Source organism: Poecile atricapillus, chromosome 1 (genome assembly GCF_030490865.1).
Source record: "Poecile atricapillus isolate bPoeAtr1 chromosome 1, bPoeAtr1.hap1, whole genome shotgun sequence".
In the NCBI taxonomy this organism is placed as follows: Eukaryota; Metazoa; Chordata; class Aves; order Passeriformes; family Paridae; genus Poecile; species Poecile atricapillus.
Window position 1 is genome coordinate 66,749,953 of NC_081249.1, and position 25,884 is coordinate 66,775,836.

A 25,884-nucleotide genomic window follows, 5' to 3' on the forward strand; every position below is an offset into this window, starting at 1 on the left:
TATCCTTATTCTGCAGCTTCATGTGACCCTAAATTTGTCTTCCAACACCCACAAAATGGAAAGACCACCATCTCAATATCCTGAGAACACTGTTATCAACTGCTGTATACTGCTAGCAGTAGAACACTGCAATGTGTTCTAGATTTGCAAAGATGTTAGCTGACAGAAATTATGCCAGCAGACTAGAAGTCTATATGCATGCAGTCATAAAGACTGTGAATTTGTTGATCCTCATGAAGTTACCTAAGATAACAATTTTTTGCCTTTCATCTGCACATTTGAATACAGTAGGTTATTCCCCAGCACCATGAATGTACCAGTCTTTCACAAAGATGACTAAGAAACAATTTTAGTTTCAGCCTTCTTTCATCTTAATCAATAGCACATGATGTACATTAAACAGCAAAAAGGCAACACAATAAATACTTGCTTTCACAGTTTTGACATTGCTGAGGTTTAAAAGGCAGTCTTGAGAATCTGAAGCTTTTAAGAAGAGAAAATGGCTTTCATACAAAAAATCCAACATAATATCAAATATAAGCAGACAACATTGCACTCAGACAAATAACCTTTTTTAACCTAATTTAAAATCACACTTTGAGGTTTTTTAAGTGTGAAGACCAAAAGACTTGCTCCTTGGAGACAGTATTTTTTCAACACTGGGCAGCTCTCATAGTGGAAGCAATTACATTTACATTTTTTCTTTTAAATATTTCCATTTATCTCTAAAACCCCCTTGTCCTTAAAAGTCTGTTTCAGTGGCAAACCTGAGAGAAAAACAAACCTGAAAGAAAGTATATTTGTATAATATTGAGCAATATATTTTCATAATTGGGTATATTTTCTGTTTAAGCAGATACACTCTTTAAAATTAATCGTGATAAAAAAAGAGCAAGTGAAGGCAATCATTTAGGGTGATGAGGCCACATTTTGCTCAAGAACTTATTTCAGTAACTGTTTTGTTAAATTTTTGTGTAAATATGATGGTATATAATGAATCATAGGGTGTGGCACCATGTTTTCCGGTGATGTTCTTTGTTCCTATATGTGAACCTGGATTTTAAAGACTGGTGATGACAGTGTATAGAACAATCCATAAGCATTTTTCTCCTCACTCTCTTTAGAGTGCTGGCAGTTGAATTCTGCATTTTGAACACTAGTTTGCCTCCACCCTGAAGCATCTACTGTTAGAGAGGTAAGCCTAGGCATGTTGATGGGTTTTTGTCTCAGTCCATTTACATTAGGAATAGATGAGTTTGAACAATGCAATAGCTATTGATTTAGATAAGTGACCCTAAAATAATTGCTTTTGTCTGTAGTTAATAATCTTACAATCACTGCTCATATGAAGTGTTTACATAGCAGCAGCTACAGCTGAACAAAGCTGGGTCTACAGGGGTTAGATTAATCTGCTGCAAAACGCCATGGAATTTCCTAGAGTTAGCCCCAATCTACATACAAAGATCTCTATTTCAATTAATAACTCAATCAAATATTTGAATTTGGGTTATAATACTGAATAAGAACTCAAAAGCAAAGTCCTTGTAGTGTCATAAAAACACGAGAAGAAATTAGAACTTGTTTCTCAAGTGGGAGTGTTTCCCAGTTATATTAATTTCAAAAGGAAACCACTGTCATTACCCACTACCTTTGTAGAGAATTGCAATAGAAAGAGTGAATGAAGAATGAATGGGAGTATTTTTACGTTGGAGCATAAGAAGGAAACACACAGGAGGAAAAGGCATTTTAGAACTGTTCTATTGGCACATGGATTATCAGGTCACCAAGACAACAGGCAAATGTGTAACTTCACAAGGTGACCTTGCTGACAAAAACTGTAAAGAGTGATGACTCCAAGAGCTTGGGAAGGACAGAGAGGCTGTTGGCAAGTCCATAAAGATAAAAATGGCACATCCAAAACCTGGAAAGAGTGGCCAAAATATGAAGAACATGGGAGATGTGAGGAAGACTTGACAGCTGTCATCCCATGCTCTCCATGTCATTGGAACATATTCTGGACCTTATATCTGGATACAAGCTAAAAAGATGCCTGGCTGCTGAACAGTCTCCTTAGACACACACTCATTCCAGTGTTCCCAAATGTGAGACAGTGTGAGTGAAAGACATGCATTTTATTTTAAGAAAAACAATTTTCCCCTCATATAAAGTCTGGTATTAGTATCTGCTAAACTGGCAATACAATCACTGTGGAGGTATTTCCTGTTCTCCTGCGAATTTTCTAAAAGATGAAGCTAAATTTGAGGTCTTCCTGCTCATATTTAAACAGTTCAGTGGTTTTTCAGAGTGTCCAAGACCATATGTATCATCTTTATTTCCCAGATGTAATAGGATCAGTTTGATTTGGAAGGGACTCCTAATGAGCATAGATTAGGACTGAAATACAGCTTTTATAGTAAGAAGGACAACCCTTCACAAATCCCACAGATATAATGCTCTACACATGGTTGACATTGTTTTGTATGTCTAAATCACTGCATTAGGATAGATCAGGTGTTATTAAATAACAAATTATAAAGAGATATCAAGAGAAACCTCTCTACCATTAGAATAGGGAAAATCAGTGAGATGACATCATCCCAGACTGAAAGAAAATGCAGCTTTCTGACATGTCATACACGGTGACCTTGTCAAAATGTCTCATTCCTACTGATAAAACAAAATACAGTGAGTGAATACACAATGACATCTAGATGAAGCAGACAGAAAAGCTGTATGAAAAATAAAATAGAGTGGTCAAAAATGTGCAAAACAATAAGAGGGACAGCGGAACAAGAAAGGTGAAAGAGAATGACGGCCCTTCAAGTACAGAGAGTCTTCTGTTAACCAATCTAACTACTCCAACAGCACATACAGAGCAAACAGGCAAATAAAACAAATCAGACTTATGAAAGAGGTATTATACTTTAGCATAATGTGATACGAAGAATGAATTTACTGTGATAGATGTCTTACATGTATCTGTCAGGCATTCAGGTTTTGCTTTCATGAAGGAACAGAAACCTACACACTAGAAGAAAAGGTTATATACATTTCTGTATTTTCATTTTAGGCCTCATTTTGTAAAACATGTTTGAGACTCCCTAAATATCTTAAACTGGCCCACATTTGCCTGAATCCCATCATTATGGTCTCAAATGATTTCCAATGATTTAGTCAGTAAAAAATTAGTAGTAATTGTCTGTAGCAACTGATTTTACTTCTGTGTTCACTGGATGGCTTACAATTCTAAATATACCTGTGGCTTCTAATCACTGTTCCTTTACCAGTTCTAAACCTGAGCCCGAAGTCATCATAATTCATATCATGCTTACGATGAGTGTTGTTGATTCAACCCACATACTACTTATGCATTGCTGGTTCATTAAATAACCTCAGCAAATAGATCCAGGGTTCTTCTGGGGTTTTGAAATTTGCATGAAATAACTAGATAGAAAATAATGCCATTAATGTATTGAAAGGCAAAAAGAGAAAGTGGAAATTAAAAAAACCCACCACTTTCTCAAATTTACTTTATTTAAATATTTAGCTACACAGTGCTGGTGATGAACAAATCAGGTTATGCAGCTCTATATTTTCTCTTTGCAATTCACATTCTGTATCTCTTTTCCATTTTAAAATTTAAAGGCTTTCCAACTTAATCACTGTGGTCAATATAAAGGTCAGAGATAAGCCTTCAATACTGGATGTCTTGAGCTACCTATCTGAGCAGCAGCAATTAAATTAGAATCACTTTACTCTCTTGTGGGATATGTGAAACCTCTTAAGGCTGAATTAATATTCTTGCTCCTCCTCTCCTCCCCCACAGCAGCAGAACGCATGAGGATTTTTCAAGCATTCTTTAAAAAGCAGCACAGACTTCAGGCAAGTTTTTCACAGAATTGCCCTGTGTCAAACAGCAACTTGAGAGGTTTCAGGAGAAATCACACTAGAAAGTGGGGGGCAATTTGTCTGCTATATTACACGCTACCTTGTTCGTACAGCTAGATTAACTTAATCTCTGAAAAGAAAGCTTAATATTTATTCTCTGAAAGTTATTTATATTGGCCATATCTCTGTACATATCTAGTCCTCTATGAAACATTTATACTGTTGTTTACCACCTGCTCTTTCCAATTTCACCCCCAGACTCTGACCTGAGCCTGCAATGTCACTATGTACACTAACAACACATTCTGAATCTTGCTATAAACAACCTTTTATTAGGCTGACTGCATTAAGATAAGATTAAGATAAGACATGTGATACCAAGGAGGAAAGGTTTAACTCAGAGTAAACAGCCATGGAGAAAAAAAAGGAGATTAAAAAATTGTGAGGTATGAGTTGTACACATGAGTTGTAGAAGAGATGTGGAGGGCTCACAGAAAGATATAATTGTTGGGACTTATGCAAATGAAATATTAGCACTGAATATCCATTTATTATAGATTCTTTCAATCATTTGATACCACACATTCACCAAAACCTCGAAATATTAAAGTACATGAAACGATCCTAATCTACTAAACAAAAATTTCTCATTTCTAATGAGAAGAAAGCAAATCATCTCAGGTGCGGTTTTAGGACAAGGACTTGCAGGTCATTGATCATCACTCTTGGATCAAGCAGAGGAGTAAGTACTTATTCAAAAAGAAATTTCATCCTTTGCATCCAGGATAAATTACCTGAAGCATCTAAAATGTTCTAAAATACTGACAAGAAACAAAGGAAACTTTAAAAGATAAAAAAGCTAATTATCAAGAAAGATTAATGGTCTTGGTTAAACAGAGAAATGGGAAATACTGGAAGTTTAATAAGTTTGAAGAAAGTGAATAGAATCTAAGCGAACATGCAATGTATTAAGTGTCAGGAACATCATCAAATATAGAAAAAAACCCCAAAGAAACAATCAATATGAGGTATAAATAAGTATGGCTGAAGAACTTAATCCTATATATATATATATATATATATATATATATATATATATATATATATATATATATATAAAAGCTAAAAACCTGCAATCAGTCCTGTGAAAGAAGGCAATAGGGATAAAGAGCAAGACAAAAATGCAGTATAATTCTCATCTATATAGTCAGTGAATTATATTAGAGAGTAGGGAGATGCTGGTTTCTCCTCAGCAACTTCAGGCCACATACACCTACAGTTCCATGAATATGAAAAGACTCACATTACACAGGTGATAAGAGGAGTTTTGAAAGAGCTACCTGTGTACAGATTGCTAAATGATAGACATGGGGAATATAAGTACAGCTTGATGAAAATAAATAAATTTATTTATAAAAAAATAAAATTCAATTTTGGTTGAACTTGAACCTATTCATAAATTTAGGATAAATTGTTTCTTCTAGACAAACAGCTGAGGTGGCAATAAGCTTTCCCTTTGTCTTTTATTATATTTACTAAATGAGTGACTCTAGGAATACAGACAATGCAACTTCAGCCCTCTTCTCTAACAGGATCTGAAACCATACCTCATTCTCTGGAGTGTATTTTTACTGCTATCTTAGAAAAATATATTCTAGAGAAGCTGTCAAGTATTTTCTTTGGACCAGTCTCCACTGCACAAAGATAATGAAAATTACCTTGAGTGAACTGGAACCAGATGAGTCCTTTAATTCCCACACTACTGATTAGGTTTTTCATTCATACAATCACACACTACTGTGACACCTAAAGTAATGGGGAATGCAGTGCCTAACAGACAATGCCTGTACCTGTCCCTTCTTGATTCATGGGAAAGGTCTACTTTTCTTCAATTATTTGTAATTCACTTTAAAAAGTAACCATTTTTATTGGGAGAAGACTAAAATGTATTTATACCTGACTAATTTTTAAAAAGATTTCAGGAAAATCAAATCTATTTTTCAGCAAGCCATAATTTGGAGAATCTAATGACTCTAACATGAATATGGCCTCCTATTTAAATGAATTAGCAGACTACTGCATGCCAATGACCTCCCAAAGGCAGGAAATCATACAACAGATAGACATTGAACCTCCCTATTCGATCCTTCAGTGCATCTTCTCTCACAATTCTTGTCTTTTCCCATTCTATTATTGACTATAAAAAAAAAGAAAAAAAAGAAAAAAAGAACATCCCACTGCCATATTCTAGCAAAACACATCGATTCTCTTAAGTTATCCATCTAAATATAGCATACCTACATAAAATTAAACATATTTTTGAAGACCACCTGTCTCTGTATTAATGGGAAGGACATGTATGAGACCTGACTGGATCTCACAAGTTGTCCACCTCTTCTAGCACGTTTAAAACTGGTTGCAAGGTCCTTCTGTCAGGGTGAAAAAAAAACCAAAAACCTGCAAAAATCAAAACTAAAATACTTCAAAGATGTGTTCTCCAAAGTATTCTCAAATCTGTTCTAAAGACTTCACCAAGAAGTAAACTAAGCAAGCCTATACTCTTCCCATTTAGGAAATGATAATGGATTAAAATGGACACACATCTTTAATAGCAGTAAAAATAACTGATCTTTTAATTTCTAAGAACTCAAGATTTTCTGCTTATACAAGCATTTTTCCCATTGAAATAATTCTAAGAAGAGAAAATATGCATGTAAATTACTTCAGTTTGAAAAAATAATGAGACACAAAGCCACAAGCATTCTCAATTTCAGTAATAGCACCTATCTAAGAAATCTCTACTAGAAAAAAATAGAGATGAACAAGTGTAAGCTTCAAAATGCAAAATTGAGTAGAATCACAAACAAATTCAAAAATCATAATGATCTAGGTTGCATCTAGTGAGACCAATGCAAATTGATCAACAAAAAAGAAACAAGAAATCCCCAAACCTTAAAAATCAGTAAAAGCGACTGAATTTTGTCAGACAAAAGATGAGAAGGCAAAAAGGTATTATTGGTGAGTTATGCTCCATTAGTCGCAAATCTAGGTGAAATAACCCTTTGTGTTTGCTTCTAAAAATGTCAACCTGGATGCCATTTTCAAAAAATTCGGTCTGACGTTAAAAGACATGTCATAACTTTGAGGATCCAGGCTCCTGTGTCCCAGAAATCTGTTTATATAGCTCATAATGTAATTACAGCTACCTTAAGACAGATGAGGCAGAAGGCAGCAATATATTGAAAACTAATTGAAAAATGCAGTTGTCCAGAAGCACTTGTGGGGAAGAGGTCTCTGAAAAGCTGCTCAAAGCTTCAGAGTTTGAAGTGAAATTTTTGATGTTGTCACTCTCAATCTATTGAAGAGCTGACAGACAATCAAACCCGTCTGGCTGCCTGGCAGCTCATTTTGCTGGCAGGTGGCAAACAATTAGACACACCAATTTGTGCCTCCTGATGACATTAAAGCATGAAACTAAGTTGTATGCAGGGCCTAGTGATTTGTGTGAAAGCATTTCAAAAATAATACTCTTTGCCGTGGCAACTCATTTCAGACTGCCACCTCCCATTACGGCTTTGAGTGGTGAAGACGACAGACTTGAGTTACGTGCGGCGCAAGGCCGCTTCTGTTCAATCCGTCATCAGCGCCCCCCGAGACCTCAATCCCCTCCTTTCATCAATATCACCTCATCATTTACATTTGATAGCACTCGAACTGCTGCATACATTAGCTACACACAGCTCCCATTTGATAAAACATGCTGGGCACTTTTTCTGCTTTTATGTTTCATTTACAACTGCGCAAATTCCACGGGAGAATAGGCGGTAGCCTGTTACAAAATAACTCTTACCAACACATTAGCAATGTGTAATTAGAAGAACATGCAGAGCAAAACATGCCGTAGTAAATACTAAAATACAGTTCTTAATTTCAATTCTCTTTACAGGAGTTTACTGTATATGGTGTTTACCTTCGTCTGTGATCATAATTAAAGAAAATTACTTCAACTGTGCTCTTTTGCTAGGCACTCAGACATCCAAGTGAAAAAAAAACCACAAAACCCAAAAAACTAGCCTCATAAGGACTAAGGGATATCTTCAGATTAATGTGAAAAATACATTTCTCTAACCTAGATTTGCTTATAAATATGGAATCACTGTGCTTATTTTATAAAACCTGAAAGAAATAGAACCTGACAAAACAATACACTCCGTTGCTCATGGTTCTCCTCAGGGACAATAAAGATGACCAACAGCCACATTGCTCAGTGAAGTACCAAAAGCTGCATAAACTACAGCAACACAAGAGCCTACAGAAATATGTTTTACAGGCATAGTTCTAGCTTAAAAAAAAAACCAAAAAACCCAAAAAAACCCCAGTTTATCTTATTTACTTGTTATTTTATATTAATAAACATGATTTCATTTATGTGAGCAAGTACAGAAAGACAATCTTTCTGTTTTTTTGGGTTTTTTTCACTTTTCCAAGTTATTGGGATACTACAGGAAATAAAATGTTCAGAAATCATCACTAGGTAAAATTCATGTTGCTTTCTCAATTAATACTTAAATTTCTTCAGTTACTCTTTCAATATACTAGTCAAGTTTTTTTCCCCCTAACCCTTGTTTCATTCCCCTTGAAAAGTTATAGGATCAGGATCTGAATCTGCTCCACCTTTGTAATTTGGAAAAGTAACACCATGACCATCCAAGGATTGTTACAGTGGTCAAGTAAGTACTCTGGAAATATGAAAAATCTGCACAGAGGAATACTTGCTTGAATAGAGGGTATCATTCAATAATGCAGCCATGGAGTGTAAACAGTCAGTTGAGGTCCTGTGGGCTACATCTGTATTTTTATCAAGATACCCACAGTTCAAAAACATTTGTTTAGCTGGATAAAAGAATGCAACATTTCCCAATCTGCTGGACTTGCCTGAACCTGCCATTTTTCCCTTCATAGCTGTTGGTTATACTAAAAATCATCATCTACCTCATTAACCAAAATCAGACAGCAGGATCATTTATTTAAGAGGAAAAAAAAAAAAACCCACCAAAAATTATGTAAATTTTAATTATGTGAATTATTTTGTCTAAAAATTAGACAATTAACACCCATTAACGCTTTTTTTTTTTTTCCTGAAGAAGTGAACAATTTCAAAGGCTGACATATACAATGTAGGCTACCAAGATACAAACAGAGTGGTGCAATTTGTACAGGAAATAATGAAAATTGATCAGCAGAGTAACAGGTCAGGGAAAAAGCAAACCACTAAACTCATTAGCTGCTAAACTTATTAAGTATGAAATATCTATCAAAACTTATAAGCCCTAGACATGAGGCACCTCTTAAATAATTTCATAATTCTATATTATCTACTACTACTACTACAAATGATGTTCAAAAGGTACAAGCAGTCACATTGTTGCAAGAACAACTAAATGGAGGTGCTCATATTAAATAAAGGTTATGGCCAACCAAGTGCAGGCCCTTAGAGTTCTTAATGCTTTCTTATGGAGCTATAATTTAGAAGTGCAGAGTAAAATCCATGTCTTCAATCACCTTGATGTCAAGTTCCCTCTAACAGTGACAAAGACATCTCATGAGGTGATGTGCTCCTTTTAATTTAGGTGACTGGCATTTTGTGAATCAACCAGAGCTCTCTAGTGAAATATTTTTCTTATTAACCCAGGTAGAAATTTAAGATAAAGTAACCTTTTTTTGGTGATCACAGTTAAATTGATTATTTCTACATGTAGCATGATGTTTTATACTGCTTAATGTACAAGAATGCGTTTTGGAATATGGTGGTTTGTCATAGAGGATAAGGAAAAGTTCCTAACTGTATAGATAGAAAAAAAATATTTTTCACTTCTTATTGAAATCAATCTAAAATGAAAATATGCAGATTGATGAACTAAAAAAAAAAATCATCTTAGTAAAAAAGCTCTTTAAATAAGCTTTCTCTAGAAAAGACCTAAAAATACTATTAAAAAGGGATATATTAACAGCTTCTAAAGTATATTTCACTTTTCCTATCTTGATAAAATAATCTTTCTTACAACAGATACTATCTGATTGTTAATTGAATTATTTCAGAAAAGCAGCCTTAGTACTTACATACAAGACATTAGGCTGTGCTGTAAATACAGATTTTTTTTCCAAATAAATCACAATATAACTCTTTTCTGCCTTATTTATTTCCTTCTGTATTTTATCTCCTGTAACTGCCTGATAAACTAATATATTAGGTTTTCAAGACATGTCTTAAATTATCTTCAAGTCTTGATTCTATTTTTAACATTTTAAAAACATTTTTATGAAGAAACTGAAAGGATGGAAAATACACTCACAAGACTTAGGTCTAAACTCTCAGTGGATGGGACTAACCTTCTGGAAGGATGCTGAGAATTGCACAACATCACAATTTCTATGCTCAGGATAACTGAGAGGGACTGGACTTTTAAAGGCAAGTATATTAATTAGAAACTAGGAAGATACAGCCCAAGAAACAAAACAAAAGACTCTTCATAGAAATGTTCATGAGTTTAGTTTTAAGCTCTAACTTCTGAGCTTTAACAACTTCTGTTTTTTAAAGACCTAAAAGGAAACTGGTTTCTACCATGACCAAGAAAACAATTTGCCATGGTCAAAGCATTTCAGTACCAGAAAACAGTTCAGTGATGGATCCAATTTAGATTTAAGCCTTTGAAAGAATACTCAACTGAATTTCTGCACAATCTGTTCTATATCAGCAGATATTACCCCTCCTCCTTCTCACTAAAATGCTGTTTTAAAGAATAAAAAGATTTTATTGCACATATATTTCTTTGCAACAGGCTTGTTTTCCAAGTACTTCATAGAGTTTTATTCCCTAACAGAGAAAGACAAGGTGAATTACTTTTGTCTATACTACATGATCTGTTGGTAATGCACAAAGGGAGACACAGTGTAGTTGTTTTTAACATTCTTTAATACAAACCAAAAGCAGAATAACCTTCCTGAAGAAATAAAAGCCCTTCAAACTTCTGAATTACATCAATATAAAATAAGGAGTCCAACTATATACCTGTCAAATGAGTGAAACTGCATGGGAAGAATAGCCTGAGCTTCTCTCTTCAGTGCAGGATCTGGGTAAGGGATTGGATCCGGGCCACACTCTGCAATTTCAACAGGGGCTGCCACAAGACTTTTCAGTATTTCCTTGACATTGATTCCTTTACTTTGGCTGATACTGGATATTGAAGATGCAGGTTTCAGAATTTCACTGGGGCTTTCTGTTAAGCTCTCCTGAGATTTCTTCACTTCTGAAGACAAAGTAGACAACAGCTCACTCATAGCATCAGGACCTGTGCTGGTCTCTAAGTCTGTCCCATTCAAAATACTGGGCATCTGTTCATCTCCAATTCCAGAATCTGTATGAGGAATAGAACTTTCCAGCTGAATATCTTCAACCGGTGTTGGTGTTTCTTTATCTTTGATATTTTCTGGAAATACAGTTGGTGTCTCTGCAGCAAAATAGAGATTATGAACAAAATTTAGTTTGGTATTTTCCACTAAAAATATGATCAGAAGGTTTTATATGACAGAAATGTGTTAGAAAGACCACATATCATGGTATTTTACCATGTACCCTAAAAACCCGTTCTACATAGAAAACATTTTCCCTTCAACAGCTGTTTGGCATGTAGACAGGCTTGGAAGAGGGAGCCCAAAATCACATTATACAAACTCAGTGACATTTAGAAACTACAGCCCACTACTCACATAGTAATCAAACAGCAAAATACTGCCAGAAAAAAAAAAAAAACATTAAAAATTATAACCTATCAACTGAAGAATTGTTTGACCCTTAAGCCTACTAGAAGGCAAAATTGCAATCATTTATGCTTTCAGTTTACTGTAAAATTTATTCTTTTGTATTGGTGTCATCAAATATTAAGCTTCAATTCAAAAGAAAACTGCTAGACCATTTGTTTGCTTCGTGTTTTGTTTAAAATGTGTATTACACACATTTCTACACACATATCATTGCACTGAATACAGATTAATTTATACATGAAAAAAAAAGTGTTATTATTGATTTTTTAGATACCTCTTCTTTTCCCACAAAAGGTAAAATTCTGTAATTCAGGAACAAATTAATGAACAAAATAACTATAGCTTCATAGAGATAGGCAAGTGAAATCTGCTGAGTTTGGAACATTTCCAGATTGAAGAGGATTCTACAACATCTTGTAACCGAGAAGACCATACTTCTATTAATTACTTCAGTGAAACAGATTGAAAATCTTTATTAAATAAGAATAATTCGCTATGCTTAGACAAAAGTCGAGAGTTGTGAGTAATTTATACATTCATAATTTTGGTTAGAGAAAAACAAACTGGGTATTTTTTTTGACAAAATGCTTTTAAAGTTTATTTTAAAACTACATTATTTTCATTAATTACTTGTCTTGATTATAAAATTTAGCTGTCCTGTGTATGAAATAAGAACACTTTTTTTATTTGCTCTGATATAGTGGTTTAGATATTATAGGAAATATTTTATAATGTATTTGAATGAAGCTCTGTTACCAAAAAAATGTACTTCAGAAATGTAACTTTAATAACAATCTCATAACTCACTATTGATTTTTGGTACAGTCAGGTAAAAAATACATATTTAGCATGTGGGCATAAGTGGGGGTACATGCATCTGCACATAAAAAAAAATCTGTAAGAGATTATTTATGTGTTTGAACTAATGGTCATGTAAACCTCTGCATATTTACAAGTATTAAGAAAGAACAGAAGAGGCTTTTAAAAAGTTGAAGGAGAATCATTATAAAGGAGCATTGTTTTCTTCTTTTAACAGCCATAAACGCTGAAGCCACTTCCTCCTCCTTTTTCTCTTAAGTGCCTTAAACACATCTTATCAAATAGATATGAGGTCTTCTTTGTGAAGCAGGAAGTAGAAACTGAATTTATGAACTGCATCAAATGCATTTAGCATCCGCCAGGTCAGGAAGCAAAAAGATCCGTATCTACTTAGTACTGCCTATATTTGGCACAGAAAGACATCTGATCCACAGAATGATCCTAATGAATTTTCTGCTTGTCTCTTTAAACTCCATCCATACAAAGACAACACCTCTCAACTGAAGGAAGATTATACTGGGACAGCCAGTAAAGCAGGTTGTTGCCCATGAAATGTATGGTGAATAAAATGGCATAAGGCTCCATTATTATGCAAATGAAAAGGGGGCACTGAAAAAAGACGATGGTCCACTACATGGTGAAACTAGGTCACACCCAACCTCAATTTTCATTAAGGCAAACAGTGCTGAACAGAAAACTAAAGACAGAAAACCTGATAGAAATACAGTTGTGGAAAGTCAACTACCTTGAGTAAACCAGAAGAAAGATTTTAAAATCTGTTGTAATGAACTGACTCCAAGCCAATTTTGAAAGAAACATCCATGATATTACTATGCATGATATTACTGGTCTAGTAGCCAAACTTTTGGCACTTTTTCCAAACAGATGACTGGAGATAGTAACACATCACTAGAGAAAACCATACAAGGTTTCTCTTTTTAAGAGATAGGAAAAAAATCAGCTGGACAACTGCAAACCTTCAACAGAAAGCAAGATTTCAGGATTTTTTTGGAGTAAAGAATAGTAATGGAATGCAATGAGATTAAAAAATTATTTTCTTAAAAGAGCTTTTTAAATGCCTATACTTCAGAGAAAGTAAGGGTCAATATAGTAAATTCAGTAAAGCTGGGGTTGTCACAACATATTGTAATTTAGTCATGAGACCCTGGAAATTATTAGAATGTGGGAAAAGAAACTGGATAAGAAGGAGCCGTCAGTTAGTTTCAAGAAAAAAGAAAAAAAACTCATCAGACTGAGAGAAACTACCATGGGAGCTATTTTGTTCAAATTTTTAATAGGTTTCAGATAAAAAACATTGTGGTGAAATTTGCTGATGACAAAATTATGAAGTACAACTGATGGTCACAGAAGCACAGTGATAAGAAGGTATTATGGCAGAATTGAAAATTACATTTAATAATGGAAAGCTTTGTATCTAGAGAAGATCACAGAGCTTCCCATTATAAATGGAATTAATCTTCTGTAAATGTCTGAAGAGGAGAACTTGGATACATCAATTACTTGGTAACTATTTAGCTACCAATACAATACTCTCACAGAAAAGGCAAATGTGGCTCCAAACTTTTTGGAATAAATAGTTCCTGTGACAGCTAAGCATTAACAGCATTAGAGAACACTCTGGAAGGATTCATTATGGAATACTGTGTACACATTTATATTTGAGAAATCTCCAAGTGCCACTATGGAGATTCACAGCGATCTACTGTTGCAGAAATGAGCTTGGCTGACATAGTCTGGCCAAACTAATACCGAGAAGTTATACAACACCCATAACAAGCTGTAGATGAAAACTAAAAAAAAAAAAAAAAGAAAGGCAGGGTTGGCATGAGAAAAACACTGCAAAATCACCACAAATAATTTTTAGTTTGTAAAGTGACAGTCATTGATACATAACTGAGATTATGGAGAAGTTTTCCAATCAGCATACCAAGTTAAAAAAAATAGAACTAATTTTGAGATGCTATAAATAGAACTATACTTATTTACTCAGCAGGTGACTTGCAAACCTTTGTTCCCAAACGAAAATAAAATGCTGGATGCTGGGAGGCCTACATCATTTGACCCTAAAAATGGAAGTAAAATTATATATTTGTGGACATAACATTTCAATATGACATACTATAAAGCTACATACATAACGCTAATTGAAAGGATTTAGGGCAAAAATACCAAAGGGAGTTGTTCTATATTCAGGAAATTGTATGGATACTTCATTTCCACAAAAATCAGATTTGTATCTTTACTTTTCTTACTGCATCTCCAATACTTAATACAAATATGCTGCACAAAGCCAATTCAGCTCAGTCTGATTCATCACAAAGAATAACAATACCTAAAAACTACTAAGTGTACTAGTGCATTAACTCTCATTTTTAAAACATCAAACAAGCTAAATGAGTAACGGTTTAAAACGTTTAATTTATTTTTGTGTCTTCAGAAAAAATAAATTCAAAACTGATAAGACTTCTTAAATGCCTTTCAGATAAGAATCCTAGCAAATTAGGATATGTGAAATCCACATAAATATGGCCGTAAAGATGTATTATAAGACCTTCTGGATCAACATTATTATTACTATTATTGTTATTAGCATAGGGCACAAAACCTGACCAGTTTTATTTATAAAACTACATATCCATAAGTTCTGTTCTGTATTCTTTTACACCACATCCTAGAATTTCTGTTGCCTTGCAAATACAGAAATAAATACTACTTCATGAAGTGATTCAGAAAAATATTAAACCAGAAGCGTCTATTCTTTTATAAAAATCCTAAATACTTAAATAAACTTAGTAAAATGGTAAACTTGAACAGAAACAAAGCCACAACTGATTGCATCTGTCCACGTTCTAACACTGTGACAGTAAGACACTAAATTTGCAGCAAACCTCATCAGTTTTCTACAGCACAAGGCCATGTCAATAGACAAAGCAGAATCATTACTAGATCTAGTGATCTTAACCCTGTCAGAAACAGGCAGTTGGAAGCCAGATGCCTCCTTCTTACTGTTTTTCATTCTAACTAATGAGTTCATCTACTACATTATGGGAAAAATATGGGCTCAAGTTAACTAAATGACATATTGTATATCTGGTGACCTCATCCGTCACGCTCCTTCCCTAAAATATCTTGTTTGCTTGTGATTTATGAAGTGCATTGTAATTGTTTTAACCTACTGAGTTACCTAAAAAGGTCTTGCACTGCTTCCATATGGCTAAAATATACAACCCGCACTCCCCCTGTTTATTGACCTAATAATGAGCCGTTCCATATGTAAGGTAAATACACACAATTTTGCCATTATAAAAAATGATTACACAAATCACAATTTTAATATTTATTTACTTTTAAAAGATGGAAAAATTAAGTGTATATTCCTGTGATCTTCTTGTCTTTTTAGTATTGTTAAACCTACCTACTAGATAAAAATCTGCTGAAATATTCAAAAGTAAGATGAATGAAAGTAATTTCTTTTAATTGCTTACAATATGGCTGAAAAAAATATTGGGAAGTAGTACTATCCCAAATAATGGTCAGATTTCTGCTGTAAACAATAGAGAAACATTTGGCAGTGGAAGGGTTCAGGCAATCTTCATACAAGACTTGCTGCCACCTTTGTCTGCATTTGCTCTGAAAAATTTATGAGTTATTTTCTGCATAGCTGTCTTAAAGCACTGGTGATAACCTTAATAGTTGCCTTTTATAAACCCTTTTTAGTCTTCTACAAACTTCTAGAAACAGTGCCTAAAAGCTGAATTTGCTTTCATTCCAAGTAGGCAGTGATCTTACAGCTTCCTCCATAGGTGGAAGAGTCAACTAATCAATTCCTAAACTGTAGGCCATAAAGACAGTGGAAAAATTCTTCCCTGCAACATCAGTCTACTAATTTTCATGTGTAAGAAGCAGCACAATTGAATTGAGATGAGAAACTAAATACGGGAACAGAACAAAGAGAAATAAGGGCCTGATTTAAAAGTACATTGAGAGAAGTAAGCAAGAACTGACTTGCAGTAGAAATGCCCCTGGAGGTTGAGGCACAACAGTGAGGAGAATCCCCCTAAAAGAAGCATTAGAATTCCAATCTGCTCTCTATCTGCTACTCAGGACCTTCTTTTCTGGTGGCATTTTTATTTCTCTGTGAAAGTTATAAGCAGACCAGAGTAAAATTTCCCCTTATAGTGATTCTGATCATGGCCCAACCCTGTAGAATCTACTAATTTTGGCAGCTTGGCTGGTATTAATCTTCATGTAACTATGCATTAGTAGGCAAATTTGGTCATGTCCCACTAACAGACTTCATGGGGTTCTGTTATTTCTGAGGCAACGCAACATGAACAACGCTGACAGCAGAACTAATTTGCTGTTCTAAAATACTTTTAAACAAGTTCTTTGTAAATTGTATTATGAAAATGTGAGGGAAAAGAGCCTTGCTTAGCATTACAATTTTCCATTCTTTCACTATCAGTCTTTTCTCTACAAAAACATTTGATAAATGCAGCCCGCATTTAGCCTGCATCTGTTATTTAGCCAACATCTTTATCCAGGTTTCTGAAATGCTTGCAAGACCAAACACTGTCCCTTTCCTTTCATAAGGACAGCGATTCAACAGTGCAGATTCAGCTGTCTAACAGCATGCCAACTTGCTGTTACATGTGCACACAAAGAGGCGGAACTAGAGCACGTGCCATGGCAGCCTCTGGCTGGGAAGAGGAAAACCACAGGTACGATACCTCAGGGCTCTGGTATGTGTGGCTGAGGGCAAAGGAACACAGCTGAAAATGAGGGGACCGAAGAAGGTCAGATAGGAAGTACTCTAGGGTGGGTTGGCAATTGGAAGGGCACAGATCTTGGTACAGGAGATTTAAGACAGAAGGTTGGGAATTTTCCTGTTAGCCGCAGTGGATTTTTGAGGAGAAGGGATATAGCGGTCAACCAAGAAAAGCAGAGAGGCAATGAAATGGGAGAGGAATAGAGCAGGAGAGACTTAGGGTGGGAAAATCAAGATTGGGAAGTGATTGAAGAGGACAGTTATCATCAGCCCCTGTTCACAGCTGGACATGTGTCAGTGCACATCTCTTTTTGTTCACTGGAAATATTTTCTATGTGCTCAAATTCCTCGAAAGTCTTATAATTTGTTTCTTTCCCTGCAGTCACTAAGGTGGGCACACAGGACAGTTCTTTCTACCTTGACCATATAAAGGACAGTGAAAGAGCTGTATATGACAGACACAACCTCTTGATCTGTTTTGGCAATGTCTTTAATCAATGTCTTAATTCCTCGTCACCAATCAAAGGTCTTTCACTCAATGTTGGATGGATAAGACATCAGTCTGATTGATTACCTGGCTGCCAAACAAAATGTCAGCAGTCTTAAACCAAAGCATTACCAAGATATTAACTAAAAGATACCAAAAAGATACAATAAAAATAAGAAAATGAGAAGTCATATTAAAGAAATATTAGCCTTAGAGTAAACCAGGTACTTACATTTTGAAACAAAACGTAAAGAGAAATTAGGAAAAATATCATAATATGTTTTTTTTTCCTAGGTGAATTTCCCTATTTTTTTCAGTTTATATTTTTATTCATTTATTTTGTACTGTGTAAACTCAAACCTACAAAATTTTAAAAATAAATTACTTTAGAGGTACTTATGATAATATCTGTATTTCTGATGCATGCGGAGAAAGATGGTGGTTTTGTAATTAAACATTTCTTAGAAAAGAAATTTAAATCTCCCACATAGGTTACAGCATCCAGCAACAAAAGTTAGCAGTGGAGCACAGAGTATAGTTCCATATAGACAATGAAACTCATATTAAAACATTTTGGTTTAAGCACTACTTTTTAAAAAATAAAAGTTTTTGAAACACTTTTAAAACATTTGTAATTTGTACAAATAAATGAAAATAAATACTGATGTAACTTACAAAAATCCCTATTACAACTGCTTCATGCATAAATAATGACTGATCCATTAATAATGAAATATATGTGCAAACATCTACTATGATGCCTTAAATAGTGGGTAAAGGGCAATAAATAATAGATTAAGATGTATTCATTACTAACTCATGATCTTCAAATGCCTGTCTTTTCGGATGTAGTTGGAATGAGAAACATATGTTTCATCAGAAGAGCAGTATGATTATTTTGAGCAGGAGGCAGAAACTCAGTAGAATTGGAATTTTATGATAATCATGATTATCACCCAGGTTCCTCATAGCATGGTCCTTTCTTGGAAATATGTATACAACTGGATTTTGAGGAGGATGGAGACATGAGTTTTGTCAGGACTTCCTGAGGCAAAGAATATTTTCATAGACAATGGAAATTAGTCCTTTAGTCCACTTTGCATACAGAGGCTGTTACCCTTATGCAAAATAGTTTAAAAATAGCCTGGAAATCTCCATGCTACTACATTAGAAATACAAACAACAGTGTAGAAATGTAATTCCCAGAGTACTATATACCTAGGAGACTGGAAAAACTGGATATTTTTTTTGTCTTCAAAGAGAAAGCTGTTTCCGCAACATTTTAATATAGTTCATTCTGTCAAGAAAAATAAATCAATATCTTCCAGTCTATCCGCACCACATACCTTTAAGAAATCTTTTGTTTTACAGTGCTTTGGGAAAAAAACAGGCAATGATAACAAGAGAGTGGAAAAGCCAATCAATTTTTGGTAGAAGTTTCTGATACCCTACATATTGATTTGCTTCACACAATACGTTATAAGCTGAACTGCACCATTGCCACACTTTCATTTCTGAAAAACTCCTGAATAATGCAAATAGAAACATCAATTTTCAACTGAAAATATCTATTCATTACTTGGTTAACATTGTGTTCTCAGTTATTAACAGGATGTCAGCTGAAGTGTAAAAAGGAAAAAAAAAGATTCACACTTTTCTACTGTTGGAGATGTGGAAACGCTGTTGAAAGGGATAGCCCACTAAACCTTCAAGGTAAGCAAGGACGGCTTCAATAACAACCAGAAGCGAAAAAACTCATTTCAAGTGATCCTGACCACTATAGCTAAATCTACTTGAAATTGGTAGCTGTAATTTGAAGAAATTACTTGGTTTTACATGGTAAGGCTGATTAGCTTTTATTAATAGAAGATACCATGTTCCTCTATCTCTCCTCTTATTCTGATGAAAAGGTATTTCTCTCTCAAAGTATGTACTGATTATCCCCTGCCTCATAAAAGAAAGGGCTGCTCTCAGTTTTTCTGTCTCTAGTTCACATGTTCCAGACATAACACAGATTTTTTCATACCAATTTTGGGAAAATATCCTTATCTAAGCAGAGAAATCATCAGAGAACAAGCCAGTATTTTCTAAGCTTTTCCAATTGCTCCCATTTTAGAAATGAAAATTTTGGCTCTTTATGCTAAGTTCACAAGGGTAGGTCTTGCTAACCAGTAATGATGTCTTGACTAACACAGTTTTATCTATGAACATATATGTAAACAATTATTGATATGGACAGGGATATTACTAAGACACATAATATCATGATTGGATTAAGTACCTGTCATCAAAGAATTTGATTACAGCTTTTGTCATAATCCAGTGTTTGTGTCTGGAGTTGGGTTAAGCCATGTCGCAGGAGTCAGGATTGATCTGACCAAGGCAGAGGTCTACAATGACAGCTACAGTGAACGAAGAAAGATAGGCATTTCTAGTGACCAGTAAATCTCAAAGCAGGTCAGATGAACTGTACCCTAAACATGCCCTAACCTCTCTTCACCTACTTTTAAGGGAGATGAAGATGACTAGCTCAAATAGTGATTCACTACTAATATTTTCCAGGAAGTAGAATTCTTGCATGAATGACTGAAGATTTTGAGACAAAACCCTGAAAATCCCATACAGAGATTTTGGTCAATAATTTTTAATGCTATTCTCATCTTTACTAAATCTCCCTATTTTGCTTATTTGATTAATTAATTTTTAATTTAAGCAATTCTTTAGTATTATGAACAGGAAGAAGCGAGTCTGCAGCATTTACTTTTGTAGGACTATGTTTCTCAGACAACCTTCAGATGACAGAGAAAAGTTGTGATCTGCCATTTCCCTTGAGAGTCTGATAATGAATTACTTAAAGGGTAATGCTATATATGACCTAAATTGAAGACAGAGAACTTTCTCTTAATTTTGCAAGATCTGCTTTGTCTGAGTACACCCTGACTAATTTAGAAGTACTGGAGTTCCTTTAAAGTTACTGGAAACAAACAGGAGAAACACAAGCAATTTCAACAAACTTATGATAAGAATAAATCTACAGATACAGATATATTTTTGTCTCCTCATGGATCAGGTTAGAAGGAAAAATAAATGCAGAGGTATAGAATATTATAAAGAAATAAATATTTTTATTGTTAAATGGTAGTCATGGACACTACCATAATAGTTTTTCCTTCCTGGGTGTGAAGTTTTTTCTTCAAGCACCATAACACCTAGTTTATGAGCAACATCTGAATAATAATAAAAGAAACATAATTTTGCCATCTACAAACATATGTATGTAAGGGTAGAATATATTTCTCTGCAAAATATATTTTAAGGTCTTTTATTTCAATACTTTTATTCATATACAGTAATACCAATAAAGAAGGCAAAGTTTAATATTTTTTATGATGATAATGGAAAAGTTTCAAATAAAATAAAATTATGTTAAAATTCTTATAATCCACACTTGACACCAGCTGCCGTTACTTTTGGGAAGCATTTGCTGATCACATACTGCAATGCAACTGAGACAAGTAGGGCCTCACACTAAATAGATTTTAACTAAAGATATTGCCCCATGTAAAAGAAAGGGAAGAAAAAAAAAAGAAAAAAAGCGTCACTAAGAACAAAATCATTATCTTAAATACTGGTAATATACCTAATTCTATCTTACCATTTCCCTGGTAAGTTTCTTCCTGGTCAGATACTTAGATTCTACTAAAAATGGAGAAATGGTTTCCTTTTAAGGAGTCAATCCCTCTTCCTGAATTCATAGAGATCTTTTCCTGTACAGTTCTAACAATTGTGATATAATTTGCTTGATAAAAAAGCAAAGAATTTTTTATATCCAACTAGTGCCATATGGACCAGTTAACAATTAATTTCTGTCAATTTTTTAATAAGTAGGATTTTGCTTTAAAAATGTTTTGTTAATTTTAACAATACACTAAACTGCTCTGTATTAAGTAAAAATACCTTAAAATGTAAAATAATATTCAAAAATTACATTTTCTGCCAACATCTGAAAGCAAGTCACGTCACTAAAAAGAAACCAATTGGCTTATCCACTAGAATGAAAGATTCTCTTGAAATGACAAAATATGTTTTGACTTTCCCGACAGCATTTGCAAATTTTTTCATTTAATTTTTTGCTTATGTTCAGCACTGAAGAACTGTGTTCACAATATAAAAAGTGGAATTATTTTTCCTCCAATGGGTGAAGCTGTAAAGAGTATGACAGTGAGACCTACAGAATAAAAACCCTTAAGGATCTGATGATATCAACAAATAAAATAACTAACCGCAGATAAAATTTCCTTTACAGAATAATTTATATTTTAAGCCAAAACACTTTTTTTTCCTAACCTGCTCAAACTTTTAATGTAGCTCTATTGAACTATTTCAAAACCAAAACTATTTTACTTGAACTCAAGGTAAAACAAGCACAATAGCTAATAAAATCATATATTAATATAATATTGAGTAATAAAAAATATCTTCTTCTTTATATGGCAGACAATAATCTTATGAATCAAAGCCACAAACCCAAGCTTACACACTGTTAGAAACCAAAGCAATTTATAATATATAGACATGCACACATCAAAGCTAAAGAAATGCCAGATTAACATAGTGATAGTTTAAGTTGATGTAAAAAGTATCTTAACATAATACTCCCAGAACAGCATATGACAAGCCTAAGTCACCTGATTACTGAAGTTGGATATTAGCTATTCTTTTCTTTACAAATTGGATGCATTCTAAATCACTTATGCTTTTTATAAATTGGTCTTTCTACCCAGTGAGATTTTACAAAATGATACCAAGGACATTTTCATCAGATTATATTTTGAAAATTCTTTTACATTCTGTGTTTACAGCAAAGTGCATGCAAATTGTGGAAATGTACATGCAAGCTTGTCTAATTTTACTTTCAGGTAACCCTCTCTTTTTCAAGAAATGACAAAAAACCTCCATGTTCCTACCTGAGAGAGAATCTATTAAAACAGACAAACAAACAAAACAAAACAAATCAGGCCCAAAACATATAATAGTTGCTTTGGTAGAAAAATTGGTTTCTTTCAAGAGAAACACAGCACAGAACATTAACTAACAAGCATAAAATAATTCACATACAATATCAGAGGTTTACATACCATCAGGAAGGCGAGGAAAAAAGCGAGAAAAGAAGGCAAAAGAACAGGAAAAGATACAGGGAAAGGGAATGCTACAAAACTGTTTTATACTTTATGTGGTATGCAATATTTTCAAAACAGGACTGATTTTATTTTTATTTTTTTTATTTTTATGGACCTAATTGTAGCAGAATAACCACAAACCAAAAGCATTTAAATTTTCCTATATCCTTTCCTTTCTCCTGACTGTTTGTTGCTTTTTTTTTGTTTGTTTGTTTCCTTTTATTTTATAATAATTAAATATAATAAGTTGTTGTAAAAATGGGAAGAGATTTTCTAGAAAAATGCAGGCAGGAAGTTGAAGTCTTAAAGGTATCATCAGGTCTGATCTCCATGTAACCTGAGGCGTATACTTATTTATCAACAGTAACATCACATTTAGTTCTTGAAGTGCATTACATTAAATAAGAACACCCAAACAGGTTAGGAGATGATGTTAATATTACCTTTGTAAAATGAGTGGGCAAAGCTCTGCTCAGGAATTAACTTGGCAAGGAATCCATGGTTCAAACTTGGGTGAGGGATAGATGGTATGACCACAACTGTGGAGAAAATCATGGAATCAAATGTGAGCCAGCTAGTATTCATGTGTGGCCTGGTCCACTGTGGATCCATGACAGATATCCTATCTCATTGAAACATGCAAATATGGTATTACCAACAACACAAAAAAAGGCATTTCTAAAAGAAAAAAAATAAATTCTGTATCAAGAGATAGGAAGCAGCATACCTATTATTTGGGCACTTCAAGAGCAACATTTATAGGGAAAAAAAGACACAGATAGATAGATAGATAGATATATACAAGCAAATAGGCAAGACAATCATGGATGAAAGCAGCAGTTTCTTAGTTCAGAACCATAACATTAAATCAGGAAGGCAAAAAGAATTATGATTTCTCTTAACTGACTATGTTCATGTGGTTTTAAAATGGGAAGCCTACAAGCACATTGACCTCAGAAAATTACGTAAACTTAGCAAATTAAAGCATCATGATGAATCATAATGACTAAATGTGAATATGACACAAATTGGAAGAAAAATTCTATGAAGAATGAAAATTAGCAACTCCATAAAAGAAGAAAGCAATTAAAGATCAATACAAGAACAAAAACACACACCAAAAAAATCTGTGGACAAATGAAGCTCCTGTTTTCAACTCTCATAACACAGAAGGTACAGTTATTATCAATCCAATCAGTCTTGAAAAAATAAAATACTGGACTGAGTGCAAACTTTTTGAAACAAAGTGGTATGAGTTTTGCATCCCTCATTTCTAACAGGTTCTGACACCTTACAGACTCCCTCCTTTCGGGCTGAAGAACACATGCCAGTAAAACCACTACTACTAAAACAAATCACAACCAGTTCAGTCAAAGAGGGCAATAGCAATGTTTTTTTTTTTATTCTATTGTTACTATAGGCTTTTAAATGCAGGCACCAATACAGCAGGACCCCAAGAAAGTACTCAGTCCTCCACTACTACGTCTTTTACAAACCTCCTCCCTCAAACAAAAGGAGCTCACACAGACAAGCAGCTGTATTCTCTGTTTATTAATTTCCTAGTATAAAGATATCTGTTCTTCCTAACATGTAACAGATTCAGGAAGATTTTTGGTGAACTACCTTGTACTTTACAACTTTGACTCCAGCGAGAACCCTGTTTCTTTAAAATTGTTTTCAAATTAAAGAAAAATAAAACCATTAAAAACTATACAAATTAAAATTAGTAATACCATATAAGCAAATATAGAGAGTACCTGAAATATGCATTTCAAAATGCCAAATTATTATACTGAAATAAAGTAATATATAATTTCTTATTAGGATCTTAAGCCACTCACTAAAAATACTTCGTAGTAAAATAATTATGGTACTAAAAAAAAATAATTAAATAAATTACATAACATTTGAAGAAAACAAATTTACCTGTACTTGTTGGTGAATTTATTTCTTGTCTGATATTTCTACCTGCCTGGCTCCCAGACCTCGCCGTTTCTCGCTGTGGCTCCAGGATGTCGCGGTACTTGGAGACCATCAGGACAGAGATGAAGTAAACTACTGCCAAAGCTAGGAATTGAGCTTGTTTGCTGTCATCCTGTGCCAGGGAAAAAGAACACATCTAGGATATTGAATATTTTCATAGAATTTTCGTACAAGATCATCACAAGGCTTAATAGATAAAACCTTTCTGAAATGCTGCTTCTGCCAGCATAGCAGCAATTGGATAACGCTGAAGGCTGAGTGGATTTTCAGTGGAGTAGTACACACACAGAGCACTTTATAAGTCCTGAATTTTGGAGGTAATTTGGCAACCACACAAATCTCGCGAGTCTTGGACTTTTTTTTCAAAACAGAGGCCTGACTCTACTCTGAGAGTGCTTTAAAGGCTTTCTGGCAGCAGGGGCAACTGTCTTCTGCTGCCCCAAGGAGGAGATTGTGAAGGCCCTGACAGAAGGGGGTAAAGGGTATGATTACTGAGAGAGAAATCTAAGAGCAGTTATGTTTCTCTAGCTGACACTGGATGCATAAGTGGGCATAACAGCTTCTGGTAATACATAAAAGCAATGAGAATGTACCACTGTTTTTCTTCCAGAAATAAACTCCGGCTTGTATATTCTGATTTCCCTTTCACAGGAGTTGTCAGCAGCAATCCTAGGTTTCTGAGACTGAGCTAAGTGAAAGCCAGGACCACTATAACTTTGCTATAATCCTTTCTTCTCATCCCATGTAATCTACTGTTCAAGGAGAACTGCCATCTATGGCTTAGATATTATCCTGATTGAGATTAAATTGCTCTAATTCAACTGAAACGCCTTTTATTATTATTATAGTGCAAAACTTAACATGATAAAATGAAAACTAGTTTCTATCTACTCCTATAGTGGTTTCATCTTTTCTTT

General features: G+C 34.3%; 1 protein-coding gene across 2 annotated transcripts in view; it reads right to left on the reverse strand.

Moving 5' to 3' along the window:
- The window catches only part of NBEA (neurobeachin), a 461,177-nt gene that overhangs the window by 273,472 nt on the left and 161,821 nt on the right, over positions 1 to 25,884 (reverse strand). For both annotated transcript variants that reach the window (XM_058860312.1, XM_058860303.1), the window contains exons 29-31: positions 24,911 to 25,079; positions 23,428 to 23,523; positions 10,958 to 11,396 (exon numbers count right to left, since the gene is read on the reverse strand). In XM_058860312.1, the coding sequence (XP_058716295.1) occupies positions 10,958 to 11,396; positions 23,428 to 23,523; positions 24,911 to 25,079 (704 nt within the window). The remainder of the gene's footprint in view (positions 1 to 10,957; positions 11,397 to 23,427; positions 23,524 to 24,910; positions 25,080 to 25,884) is intronic.